A 13,465-nucleotide genomic window follows, 5' to 3' on the forward strand; every position below is an offset into this window, starting at 1 on the left:
GTTATGGCATCAGTAAGTCAGAGTTCAACTCACAATGACTGCCCTCTCCCTACTTTCTACTGGGTCTCTGCAGGCTGGAGAGGGCAGCTGTCACACCAAATACACCTGCTTCACAGCATACACACATCACAGGACAGATGGCCCAACACTGTTCACTTTCATTCTGTCATACTGATTTTCTTCAGAGAAAACTGTGAAGACATCTCATGGTTTACCGAGAGGTGTGATAAATTGATTAGAGAGAGAGCGAGTGAGAGAGCGACAGAGAGAATGAGCTCAAACTAACAACCTTCTGCATCCCTCAGCTCATCCCAGCTGGCATGGCCGCCCACACTTCTCCTGCCCTCAACGAGGCATGGAAGGAAAAACAGCACGCACACACACACACACACAGGCACACACACACACACACACACACATACACACAGGCACACACACATACACACACAGGCACACACACACACTCTCGCGCACATGTTCACACATTGGTCTAACCTAATCTATGACATGCCTGTCACTTCTGTGCCAGCTCTTTGGACAAGATGGTGTTTATCTCACGACAAATGGGTCATGCTTGGTTTCAAAGACCTGACTTGAGGCATGAATCAAGTGATTTAATAGTCCGTTCACGGGCACTGTGTTGACGAGGTAATGTAAGCCATTAATATCCAAATGAAAAAGGCATACATAATGTATCGACGTGTTGTGCAACAGTGGCAATTAGCCTCCTTCAAGTTAAGGATGGGTGTGCTGAAGAATCGATGGTGCTCGCCAACAGATGGAGATGTGTGAATTTCCCTGGGAATACAGGGGTGTACTATTCCAGAACAGGACAACGTCACTGGACAAGACACCTGATACAGCAAATGACCTACATGTGAGGGAGAGAGAGAGAGAGAGAGAGAGAGAGAGAGAGAGAGAGAGAGAGAGAGAGAGAGAGAGAGAGAGAGAGGGAGGGAAGCAAGGGGGCAGAGAGGAAGGTAGGGGTTGTGAGGAAGAAAAAAAGGAGGCAGCAAAAGAAAGAAGGCTGGTGGGGTACTTTCAATGACACAGAAGATCAAAAGAGCAATTTCGGCAGAAGAGTGAGCCACAGCACAAGAGCAGGTAGGAAAGTTCTGGTGTTTACGGCTACTGCGCAAAGTACATGAACTAACTATCAACATCTCCATCTTCCATCTAGTCCCTGACAAAACGCACAGGGGGAGAAGGATGGGAGAGAGTTTCCATGGTAACCCCATCTCCCTAACTCCCAGTTGGAACCTAGAGACTTAGTGAAAAGGGCTGGGTGTGACAGTAGCTAAACTCACTATAACTCACTAAGAAAACAAAGACATCAATCACAGCCATTTAAGGACAGACACACACAGACACACGCAAGTAAACACTTACAAAAACAACCACACACAAAAACACACTCACACGCTCACACACACACCACACACACACACACACACACAACTGATACCAAATGCTATGAGAAATGTGCCTAGTTGAAGATGTGTTTGGTAATGTGCTTTAGCCTTCCTCAGAGTGACATTCAGAGTGTACCCGGCACATTCAGTACGTCATCTGAACGCCAGACTATTTTGGGTCTGTGTTCAATCACCCAGGCTCTGGAGAGCCAGCCGGAGCTGCTGCAGAGGACCACAGTGATGATCAGAGGCGTCCTTGAAGGCTCTATGTAGGCTACGGTGTGGTGCAGCCCTGACACAGGAAAGAGAGCAGCAGTCTGCAGCCAGCCTGGCAGAGGACCAGGGTAGGGGTCTACACCAGGTGGGTGTAGGGTTTACCAGGTGGGTCTAAACTAGGTGATTTAAATCAGGAGGGACTGTGTTCTAAACCCGATGGGACTGGGGTGTAAGATAGATGAACAGTCTTAACAGGTCTATGCAGTCTAACTAGGCAATTGCAAAAAAACTGTAAGGCAGTGTTGGGTATATTTTGAGACCTTCCTCTCAAGAAACCAAGGCCTTTTACGAGTCAAGCCTTTACAAAGGCTTTCTTTCTCTAGTGTGTGGGAGATTTGACCACTCAAAACAGGCTCATAGTGTCGTGTGGAGCAACAAACAAACCACACACAGCATTGCTGTTGTGGATAGCTCTACCTTCTCACTAGCCTCTGCCTCCACATCCTCCTTCAGGACTGCGTCTCCCAGAAGCTTTGGCTCTTGGTGCTCCTCTTCAGCCGGGCCTGTACTCTGCGAGGATGGGACTGTGACCTCCTCACCAACAGGGCTCAGATTGTCCTGCTCTTCAGGTTCAATTTTTCCATCCTCTGTGGGCACTGGTGTTTCTGAGGCCTGCTGTTCCATTGTGTCCTCTTCTTTCTCCTCCTCCTCTCGCTTGTCCTCCAGTCTTATCTCCTCCTCCTTCCCCTCCTCCTCTCTTCCCTCCTCCTCTCTTCCCTCCTCCTCTCTTCCCTCCTCCTCTCTTCCTTCCTCCTCTCCTGGCAGCCTATCCTCCCTCCCCCCCTCCCCCTCCATCTCACCCCCTGCTTCATCCTCTGTCTCGCTCAGGTCCAATCCAGTTGTTTCCTGTGCACCCATTTCCTTCTCGTCCCCCTCCTCACCCGCCTTCTCCTCCTCCACCTCCCCTTCTGCCTCGTCAGTAGTTTCCTCCTCCTTCCCTGAGACATCTAAAGGATCGGACACATCTGTCCCCCTCCTCTCCACATCCTCCCCACCCGTGGGTGCGTCTCCCCAGACTCCCTCCGGTCTCCTCTCTGTCCCTGCTGCTGTCTCGTGGGGGGCTTCCAGCTCCCCAGTACTCTCTGATCTCCCTTCGCTGTGATCGTCGCCCCCACCCTCTTCCTTCCCCGCCGTCTCATTGCTATACAGAAGATGCGTGCTCTCATCCGCCTTCATCACGTCACGCTCTCCCAGGTCTTTCTCGGTGCCTGTGTGGGCAGCATTGTGAGGACTGGCCCTCTCTACAGCCCCAGCCCGAACAGTGTGGTCCTCTGCAGGCTCTGTCTCAGCGCTGGGCTCCATCGCCTCATCCTGGCTCTGGAGGTGCCCGTCACCCTGGTCTGGTGCTGCCGGCTGATGAGGTCCAGTGGTGTCCTCCTCTGTGACATCCTCTGGAGCCTGGACCTCCCCCAGACCTTCCTCCAGGGTCTGGTTCTCGTCACGGACCTCAGAGCCCTCCTCTGGACTGTTCTGGACCAATCTCTTTGCATCTTTGTCTGCAGCTTCAGGTGGGTGCTGATGAATATCACCAGCAGTGGGCGCACTTTCAAGTGTTTCCCGTGAGTCTGTTTGGGTTTCTCCTTGTTCCTCCTCCAGCACTTTCTCTGAGTGGCGCATTACTTCCTGTAGGCTGGCTTCAGGGGAGGAAGGTTGACCAGGTGAAAACGGCCCGCGGCCTTCCTCCATCAGAGGTTCTGAGCTGTCATGGGCCGCAAAGATCTCTTCTTCATCCTTCAGGTCTTGACTGAAGCCAGGCTCACCAGTGCCTCCTGCAGGTTGTCTTGCTGCCTCTCCAAGCTCCTCAGCACAGACGTCCACCCCAGCCAGTCCAGGGAACGAGGCCTGCCCGTGAAGCTCCGCCCACTCCTCCTCCTCCTCCTCCTCAGACATGGCCTCCTGCCATCCTAACTCTGGTTCTTCTCCTCCCTCTTCCATCGTCCTCAGTCCTCCAGAGCCCTTGTCCCCGTCTGCTGCCCCGCCGAAGGAGGCCAGCTCGTAGGGTTCAGGCTCAGACTGGCCTCCATCACGTCCTTGGTCAGTGTCCGCTGATTCCTCCTGTCCTTCCTCCGTCCACCCTCTTCCCTCGTCAGAGAGGTCGCCTGCGTCCGGGAGGCCTCGGCCTGCTCCCTCTTGGGAGACAGGCGGGCTGGCGGGGACGACATCTTTGTTTGTGCCGTCCTCCTTCTCGTCTGAACCTTCACTCTCCGACAGCTCGGAACTCTCCCCGCCCACAGCAGGACTGTTCTTGGCTTCAGATAACTCTATATTCTCCCTGCAAAGGTGTGAATACACAGTACAATATGTTTAATGTAACACATGTTTTATTTAATTCACTGTAATTCACTACATGGCTTCATTCTATATTATAGTCTACCTGTGGTGATTCCCTGCCTTGTCCTGACCATAGTCTTCCTCATCGCCTTCCTCAGGATCTCACAACTGCCCCTCTGGTGTCTGGCTCTCATCCTAAGGTCTAGTTAATCTGTCACATTCTGAATTTTTGTTTGTCTGATTTCACCTCCTTTCAACCAACAATACAGTCCTACAGTCATCTGTAGGGAGTCAGGTGGCTGAGCGGTTAGGGAATCGGGCTAGTAATCCGAAGGTTGCTAGTTCGATTCCCGGCCGTGCCAAATGACGTTGTGTCCTTGGGCAAGGCACTTCACCCTACTACCCCCCCTGTACTTACTGTAAATCGCTCTGGATGAGAGCGTCTGCTAAATGACTAAATGTAAATGTAATGTAAATCTGTGGCTGATTACCAATATGCAATATCTAAGGTAGTATAGCTCTCTCAGGTCGCAACATTGATCGGCAGGACAAAGTATCTCATTAAAACCACATTTATTAAATATTTATCCAATTCTATAAGCTCATTCCTATTCTGTCACTCAGTCGCCTGCTGTCTCTCAGCTCCAGTGTGGCTTCAGCACAGTGAACTCACAAGGCTGGCTCACTTCAGCACAGCCAGGACACTCACTCTGAGCTGACACTGTTCAGGGAGGCAGCGGCTGGGACTTTGGTTGGACTGAGGCCCCTTGAAGACTGTGGAGGACAAGAAATGGATTACTGAGGACAGGCCTACAGTATGTTACAGTATTATTATATTTGAGTTTCATGACACATTGAAATATATTGGCAATGCATATGAATAATTAATTAATAATTAATACTTTTTTTGATACTGATATACAGTACATTACTGCAGTGTAATGGGACAAAGAAAAATATCATGAAAAATACCTTGAATGAATGGTTGTTGTAGAATCTGTCTTCAAGTTTGGAAGCCCACTCTGCAGGATCCATGCCACTCTCTGCATCAAAAATGTAAACCCAACAAAATTCGAGTGATATCATAATTTCTCAGTAAAACATGATCATTAGCAAGACCGTTGATAAATAACCAGTAGGTGGGACTAGTTACCTTCTCTTTCTTTGAGAAGAGCTTCGAAGTACAGGGCAGCGAAGGTTGGGATGTCTTGAGGTTGGTCTCGCAGAACCTCTTTAGCCAGAAGTTCCAGAATGCTTCCAAACCCACGGGGAACCCGCAAGTGGGTGTTCGAGAATGGAACAGACATCGTCCCACTACTTCTGGCTTTAGTACGTGAGGCTCACCACTGTCCCTAGCACACGCAGGGGCGGACTTACCCATTAGGCAAAGTAGGCAACCGCCTGGGGCCCCCAGCCGCCTGGGGCCCCAGGCAGCTGGGGGCCCCACTTAACGCTGTACGCGAGACACTGGTAAGAAACATATTTCCACCGCGGTTTAACCTAGGAAGCCAAACAGCGACAGAACATTTTCTGCGCTCCCCTTACCTAAATCAAAAGTCCCAGATTCGTTTTTCAATTGGTGAGACTATTAGACTACTAACCTGGGAGTGGGAGTGTGGGAGTCAGGTGGCTGAGCGGTGAGGGAATCGGGCTGGTAATCCGAAGGTTGCCAGTTCGATTCCCGGTCATGCCAACTGACGTTGTGTCCTTGGGCAAGGCACTTCACCCTACTTGCCTCGGGGGAATGTCCCTGTACTTACTGTAAGTCGCTCTGGATAAGAGCGTCTGCTAAATGACTAAATGTAAATGTAACCTCAACATCAGTTCTGTTATTGTAGGAAACGTGGTTGAAATGCGAAACTAGGCTGTGGTAACTCTACTTAGCCTACCTATTTCCCACTCTTAAAACTCTGTCAATGTATGCACTACATACAATGTTGGTGCCAAACATATATGTAAATGAGCAGCAACAAATGTATGCTTTTAAATCTATGCAATCTTCGTAAATAATAAGTAGGCCTATGCATTTTTATATACAGGAATAACTAACCCATCTGCAACCGACGCAAGCACACCTCACAATTTCCCCAGAAATTTTACCCTCGCTAGTTATTATTATATTAATAATTATTATATGGATTGAAAAGAGTGAGAATAGGAGTTAATGAGGCCCCATGCCTGTCTTCTAGTGATGGGCATTCCGGCTCTTTTTCGTGAGCCGGCTCGTATGGCTCAGCTCACTAAAAAGAGCCGGCTCTTTTGGCTCCCTAACGGCTCTTTAAAAAAATACATGTTTTAACTATGAATTTGACTATGATAGGTGTGAAAACAATTCGATTAAATTATTAAATGAAATCATACTCGACCGTAACCACATATCTTTAAAAATGCATTGATTTGTCATGGCTCTCCTCCGAGTTTTGACTACTCTCTGACTGTGTGAGTTGGCTCGGCCCTCCCCCATGCAGGATTGACAGGAACAGACGATGATCGTGTGCCTTTAAGCCTACAAGTATTTTTTTGTTGTTCTTTGAATTAGTGAATTATTTTAAATACAATTAAAATTCATTATTTCATAATAATTTAGTTTTTATAGGCTGTATTAATCTATTAAAAATAGAGTCGGCTCTTCAGATATGCGAGCCAGCTCCCGACGTTCACCTTCAAGAGCCGGCTCTTAGAGCCGGATCGTTCGCGAACGACCCATCACTACTGTCTTCGCCTGGGGCCCCCAAATCACTAAATCCGCCACTGAGCACACGCTAGTAAACTGAATGCATCAGGGGGACCAAGTTTCAAAATGTGCATTCTGTACAAATAGTCTTTTAACTATTTAATAAAGTTAATGGGCTAAAAAGTTGTTCTGTACTCCGATGTTGTCAAGCTAGGCCATCACTTACAGTAGCCTACAGTACTGTACTCTACTGTACAGCACACTAGTAAACCAAGACCTTCAGTTTGTGTATTTCATTTCGGATCAAAGCATCAAAAAACCCTGTCGTTATATAGACAGACAGTAACTGCACTCTATCTACGTTGTAGGCCTGTACAAACTTACCTTTTATGCAGTTAGTAGCAGTATTGCATAAACAATTTAACTCCCTTAAACTGTCCTGAATGAACAACTGCCAGTACGATAGTGTTGTTGTTAATGCTTGTTGCTAGGCAACGCGTGGAGGTACGGACACCGAAAAGGCTCAAGTAAATGAGGCAAAATGGAAAAACGTTAGGCTCGTGTTTTTATTTACCTTTAATTGACAAAACAAACATCAAAAACAGAACACGAAGACTCTAATCCATTCATGAAACAGTTAGACATCGTCACATCACACCCATCTTATCAGTCTAAGAACATATAAGATAAAAAAAAAAAACATTTACACAAAAAAATGTACAGGAAGAAAATAATAATATTTGGGAATACTATGTGAGTGTGCATGGGGTAGGGAAATGGTGTTTGTAAATAGCTATATAAGCTTTTTTTATTATTTTTATTGTTTCTCCCCTATTCAACCCCCCTTTTTTTCCATCCCCACATTCTCTCCATGACTATCCCTGCCTCTATCCCCCCTAGGCAGCCCCCACCACCCCACCCGGCCCCCCTCCACATTCATCCACCTCATCTAAGAGTAAGTGATGACAGCGTACTCAGAGCTGGTGCTCATCTTGCGGTTCACCTCCCTGGGGTAGGGATGCAGCCTGTCAGCAGACCTGCAGGCCTGGAGATTAGCACGGGGGTGGAGGCCCGGCCCAGCCTCCTCTCTCCAGCACTGCAGGGGACACAAAGCAAAACCAGCATCACCAGAGAGCCCAAGGCTTGCACGTGTGTAAACAATGACTTAATGTTGACGTTTGAACGTCTGAAACTTGAGGTTTGGTTTCCAAAACACAGTACAAGTTGCCGTTTTTCAAAGCTAGCTGAAAAGCAGTGTTTTGTTAGAACGTGTTTATGCTGATTATGGTGTACAGCACCAGTTGTGGTCAGTGACGCCAACTTGTGAGTCTGGTGCAGCATGTGGGTGTGATGTGTTTTAACGTGGTTTTAACGTGGTGATCCAGAGTGTGACCCACGTCTCTGTGGTCCCCTGTGGTCAGATAGGAGGCAGTGGTGAGCTCTGGTGTGCTGGATCCTCGGACAGAGATCATGATGTCAGCGTAAGGAACCTCGTGATCACTCTGGTCATCTAAGAGGACAGGAAGAGGAGTCCGTCACACACACGTATTCCCACACTCACCCACACACGCACCCCCCCCCCTCCCACAAACACACACATATACAGTTCGACAGGGGCAGCTCAGTACTGACAGATAGGGCAGCAGAGCTACAATGTAGTGTATAGATCTATAGATAATGGATGTACATCTGACAGCTTACCAGGAGGTGTAATTCTCAGTGCCACTCTCTCTGTTACTGCTGAGCTTGGGCCTGGAAGATATCAAACATTATCTATAAAACATATCAGGAGAATGGCTGCTTGGAGGTTTCCTCAAATATACCTCAGGATACCTCAAATGTTTACCTGTCGCTGTGGGTCGGACAACCCTAGTATTTTCTGAAGAAGTCCTACAAAAGAGAAAATGAGTCTTGCTCACTGCCATCACGTTACCTTGGCATCATGGTTTATGGCTTAGCAAATACAGAATATATCACACAGCGAAACAAGTTATTAAGTTGTTTTGAAAATAAATACAATTTTTCATAATAACAAATGATTACATTATTAATAAAAGTATGTAATCAGATTTCTTACTTGAGAGATGTAAAAGCAGGATTTCCTGAAACACACAAAGGAAGTCACAGGCATTACTATTTGCATATGAAAGACAGCATTACTTTTCCATCCTTCTGACACTGGTTTGACTGATAAAATCAAACCTTTTGTGGGACAAATTCACCTTTCGGGCCTCTACCACGACTCAAGCACAGATGTGCCGCTAGTGCAGTCAACACCACGGCAACCACAACGGAGACTGTTGCTAACACCTTCACACCTGTGGACTCTACAATCAACACAAGAGCAGGCAGTTGGTACAAGCAGCAGGCACAAGAGCAGTTGGTTATGTAGGCCAACAGTGATTTTAAAATACATTTGTATTGAATCAATTGAGTCTAATTACTGGTACTGTTTATTTTATGTACAAACATATATACATGTGTGATTGCTTAGGGTATTTTGTTGTGTGCACGGAAAATTATCTTTTGAAAATTGAACATAGAAAAGAATACATGAAATAGTAATGTGGTGTGTGTGTTTTCCTACCCTGATCCTCATCCGGCTCCTTTTTCACCATGGTGGTCTTAGAAACATCTGGAACACAGGGGATAGTAGCAAGTAGGTCAACCAACAGTCTGTCACATTCAAGATAATATTCAACATTTTGATTCATCATTGCCCCCTATGAATCCAATGTGCTCTTTTGATCTTTTAATACATGCTCCCTCAAGAAAGAAACAATGGTCTTAACAGTACTTCTGCTGAATAAATTATAATTTAATCATATTTGTGAATGATAGGGATGAATATTATTATTTAAATTGAGCGTGTATTAATAACAACCTCACCTGAGGCAGCTGTGGTCACAGCTGGTGAAGAGACCATCTGGCCTGAGAGATCTGAAGTATCTGGGGGGAACAATGATTTACTTGGATGTCTGATGCCAGCTATGCACAGCAGAACTAAAACAGCATGTGAAACCTGACAGAATGAAAACACAAGAGACCTCCAGCTCCACAAAACACCCATCTGAAAACAATACACAAAAAGACTAAACATTTTTTAAATAATATTTCTAATGTATTAGAAATTTCTAATCTATTTTATATGTAAAATTGATTTTCTTTAAAAGACAGGAGTGGTAAACCCTGAAAGCAGCTCCTCTGCATGAAAGGGAATCATGTTGAGTCAAACAGACAGGGTTGCTGTACTGTTTATAGGGCACTATTGTCTGTCTTAGATCCTCCAGCATCTCCTCCAGCCTCTTCCCTCGCCTCTCCCCTACCTTGAGGTAGCTGCAGCTGCACCACCCTCTCCGTCCTGCGTGGCAGATTCGCCTGTCCCTTGTCCACGGTGACACAGGTGTAGTTGTACCTCGTGTCGTTAACCGTCACACTAGACAACGTCCGGGACAGAGTGCAGAGGTCACCCTGGAGGTTGGTGATGGAGGGACAATGCGCGTCTTGGTGGCCCTCCAATGTCAGGCCCCGCTTCAGGCCCCCCTGGACCCAGCAGCCCTTGATGAAGCCGGAGGAGCAGTTGTAGGTGCAGTTCAGGACCAGATCCTGACCCAGGACCACGCGAACAGTCTCAGGCCATGTCTGTGCACCCACACTTGACACTGGATCTGAAATGAGAAAGGCACACGATGCAGTCACTGAGCAGACTGATGAGAACAAAAAAAGGTAGTGATGCAGAACTATCCGAACCCACAATTAAGGATGCAGAATGAGTAGACCACAGAACGAAGTAACGTGAGTGATGAGAACATGACACGTAATCTTCAGTGCATAAAGGATAGAAAGAGAACGATTGTACAAGTGAAGTCAGCAACTTCGTTGTCATAACATGCGTGATAAAGAACGCATCAGCACCATTATACCAGCCCGGGAGGACGCATGTGAGGTGGATCAGAAAGGATTAGGTACAGCTCAGTGCTGCAGCACTAGACTGCAAATCCAAAGGTTGCAGGATCAAATCCACCACTTGTATGCTGCTTTGGATGCTGCTCTGCTAAATGAACAGCCTATTATTTTTTGGGAATATCATATCATGTATATAATATTTACCTGGAATCAGAAGCAATGACAAGCTGAAGGAGACTAGCAGCATCATATCCAGCTATTTGGGGAACTTGTTCAGACCTTTCAGATGAGTTGACTGAGCAGTGTCAGTAATGATGGATGGCTGGGTCTGAACCAGGCAGACGTAGGTGTAGTGGGGTGGGTAGGGAGTGGTGCTGTGTGCACCCCAGAGATAGTAGAAAGGAAGTGGCTTTCAACAGGATGCCATGCTGGCGAAGAACGTGCAACTTTCCACGAGCAAAGTGTTGCTTTTAGAAAAAAATACCAGTTCTAACGACAACTTTGACAAGGCAAACAAGGCCACCAGGCTACATACTGTTTGATGAAGGGTTCTAAGGGAAAACAACCTCCACCTATTCCTGTTATGTGAAAACATCTTTCTAAATATTCCCCCTTGTGTCTAATCAAGTATAGTCACTCCGGAACAACTCAATATCCCTTTCAGAATTTATTATTTACCAAACGAACATGATATAAAAAGCATCGCGGTTTCACCTTCATTTTGCCACTTTTAAAATGTACAATGTTTTATTTATGGTTTGTGACATTTCACATTTGGTTGACTGAGGTACAATATTTACAAGAAAGCCAAGGATGCACACAGCCACAATGCTCACCCACACTCCTGGATGTGTGAGACATAACAGGAATCTTCCCCCAGTGCTCAGAATAGTCAGAACCTAACTGAGACTAGAGTCTAACAGAGCACAGTCTCATGCAGCACCATATCTGCTCATTCACATCTGGTGTCTGCTTTGTTTAATTAATTTATTTTGCCCTGGATTAAGACACAATGGTTGTCATAGGACACACACACACCCACACATACACCCACACGCACACACACACACGCACACACACGCACACACACGCACGCACACACACACACGCACACACACACACACACACACACACACACACACACACACACACACACACACACACACACACACATTGAACAGAAGTAAAGAAGGTTCTAGACAAGGGACCAGAGTGTGCAGTGTCAGGCTAGCTCTCTAGATTCATCCATTATGAAAGAACCACAGCAGGTAACAGGAGACCATGTTGAATACGATTATGTTCTCTCAGCTGACAACACTGGGCTCAGGTGACGTTTTACTTTGCCTTGCTATCCACTTTCTCATCCCAGGGACAAGAACGCAGACACAGTCAATCTACAGAGGTGGGCTGCAGTGGGCTTACACATATCAGGCCCTGAGGGAGACAGGACTGGAGTAAACATCACCAAGAATGCATGTGAGGTGTGTTGTGTTTGTACTCTGTCTGTCGGCCTGCCGGATCAGTCCTCTGCCCGGACAGCCAACCCTGCTCTATGGTATGTACTCAGCCTGCGCTACGTGGTCCATGACATTATCATATTCATGTCTACTAGGGAAACCTGGGGTAGACTGTGCACTTAAAACATGTGTATGTGATTATCTTTTATTTTTTGAGGGACGACGCAGTCATTGATAACCAATACCTCTGTCTGTATCTAAATATTATTATTTACAGATTTTTTATTTTGCTCACCCTATGTAGGTGTCCTGGGGCAGATTTCAGACTTCGTCCTTGGAAGAGAGGATGACATGGAGGCTGCTGAAGCTGGAGGAGAAACTGGGGGAGAGACAGGGGGAAATGCTGGGGGAGAGGTTGGAAAAGAGCAAAGAGGAGAGGCCAATGAAGAGGCTGGGGATGAGGCTGGAAGTGAGTCTAAGGAAAAGGCTAGAGTAGAGGCTGGGGAAGAGGCTGCAGAAGAGTCTGGAGGAGAGGCCAGTGAAGAGGCTAGAGGAGAGGCTGGGGGAGAGTCAGGAGGTGAGGCTGGAGGAGAGGCCAGTGAAGAGGCTAGAAGAGAGGCTGGAGGAGAGGCCAGTGAAGAGGCTAGAGGAGGGGCTGGGGAAGAGGCTGCAGAAGAGTCTGGAGGAGAGGCCAGTGAAGAGGCTAGAAGAGAGGCTGGAGGAGAGGCCGGTGAAGAGGCTAGAAGAGAGGCTGGAGGAGAGGCCAGTGAAGAGGCTAGAGGAGGGGCTGGGGAAGAGGCTGGAGGAGAGTCCAGTGAAAAGGCTAGAGGAGAGCCTGGGGGAGGGTCCAGTGAAGAGGCTAGAAGAGAGGCTGGAGGAGAGGCCAGTGGAAGGGAGGCTGAGGAAGCGGCTGAGGCTAGCCAGGACCTGTGTCCTGCAGGAACCTTCTTCTCCTATCAACTCTGCATGGAATGTCCCTCAGGACACTTGTAAGCTACATAAAAACCTTTAAATCACAACAACAAGGAAACACATTTCCTGAGCATAATTTCAGCCACACTGAGACACCATACATGGCTCTAGAGATGAAGACTATGTTTGCCTCTCCCTGCTCTCAGCTGTTTGGGTGGTGTGTGGGCTCCAAGAAGATGCCCTGCAGGAACATACAACCTCTACCCCGGCCGAAGGAGCGAGGATGACTGCAAGGTGAGGGACAATGAGAGCCTGGAGGTCTGGAGGTTCATTCTAGAGTGGGTTTGGTTGGATGAACCTGCTTTCCATCAATGCCTGAATTGAATTCTTAAGATGTGTGTCTTTGACATGGGACTGTACTGTATATAGAAACACATACAATGAGAATACAAAGTTACATTGAATATGAAGTACATAGACAGCTCCTATGCAGTAGTTACATAATGTTTTACTGTAATAATGTGTCTGATGCTGTGTCTGGTGCTCAGGCCTGTCCA

The 13,465-nt window shown here is 47.1% G+C and overlaps 2 protein-coding genes across 2 annotated transcripts; both read right to left on the reverse strand.

Moving 5' to 3' along the window:
• Positions 1-1,537: 1,537 nt before the first annotated feature.
• On the reverse strand, positions 1,538-7,125 carry LOC134029346 (neurofilament medium polypeptide-like). Its single transcript, XM_062473436.1, has 7 exons — positions 7,018-7,125; positions 6,712-6,729; positions 5,113-5,311; positions 4,932-5,002; positions 4,669-4,733; positions 2,489-3,960; positions 1,538-1,740 (listed from the first exon to the last, which is right to left on the reverse strand). Exons 3-7 carry the CDS (start codon positions 5,264-5,266, stop codon positions 1,538-1,540), a joined length of 1,965 nt encoding a protein of 654 aa, XP_062329420.1. The 5' UTR covers positions 5,267-5,311; positions 6,712-6,729; positions 7,018-7,125.
• Positions 7,126-7,567: 442 nt separating this feature from the next.
• Positions 7,568-10,867, reverse strand: LOC134029171 (uncharacterized). The gene is made up of 10 exons (XM_062473191.1): positions 10,744-10,867; positions 9,960-10,301; positions 9,523-9,582; positions 9,221-9,268; positions 8,856-8,960; positions 8,711-8,735; positions 8,480-8,523; positions 8,335-8,385; positions 8,031-8,143; positions 7,568-7,729 (listed from the first exon to the last, which is right to left on the reverse strand). The coding sequence occupies exons 1-10, from the start codon at positions 10,787-10,789 to the stop codon at positions 7,583-7,585; spliced, it is 981 nt and encodes a 326-aa protein (XP_062329175.1). The 5' UTR covers positions 10,790-10,867; the 3' UTR covers positions 7,568-7,582.
• Positions 10,868-13,465: the final 2,598 nt, after the last annotated feature.

The sequence above is a fragment of the Osmerus eperlanus genome, chromosome 11 (assembly GCF_963692335.1).
Source record: "Osmerus eperlanus chromosome 11, fOsmEpe2.1, whole genome shotgun sequence".
NCBI classification, from domain to species: domain Eukaryota; kingdom Metazoa; phylum Chordata; class Actinopteri; order Osmeriformes; family Osmeridae; genus Osmerus; species Osmerus eperlanus.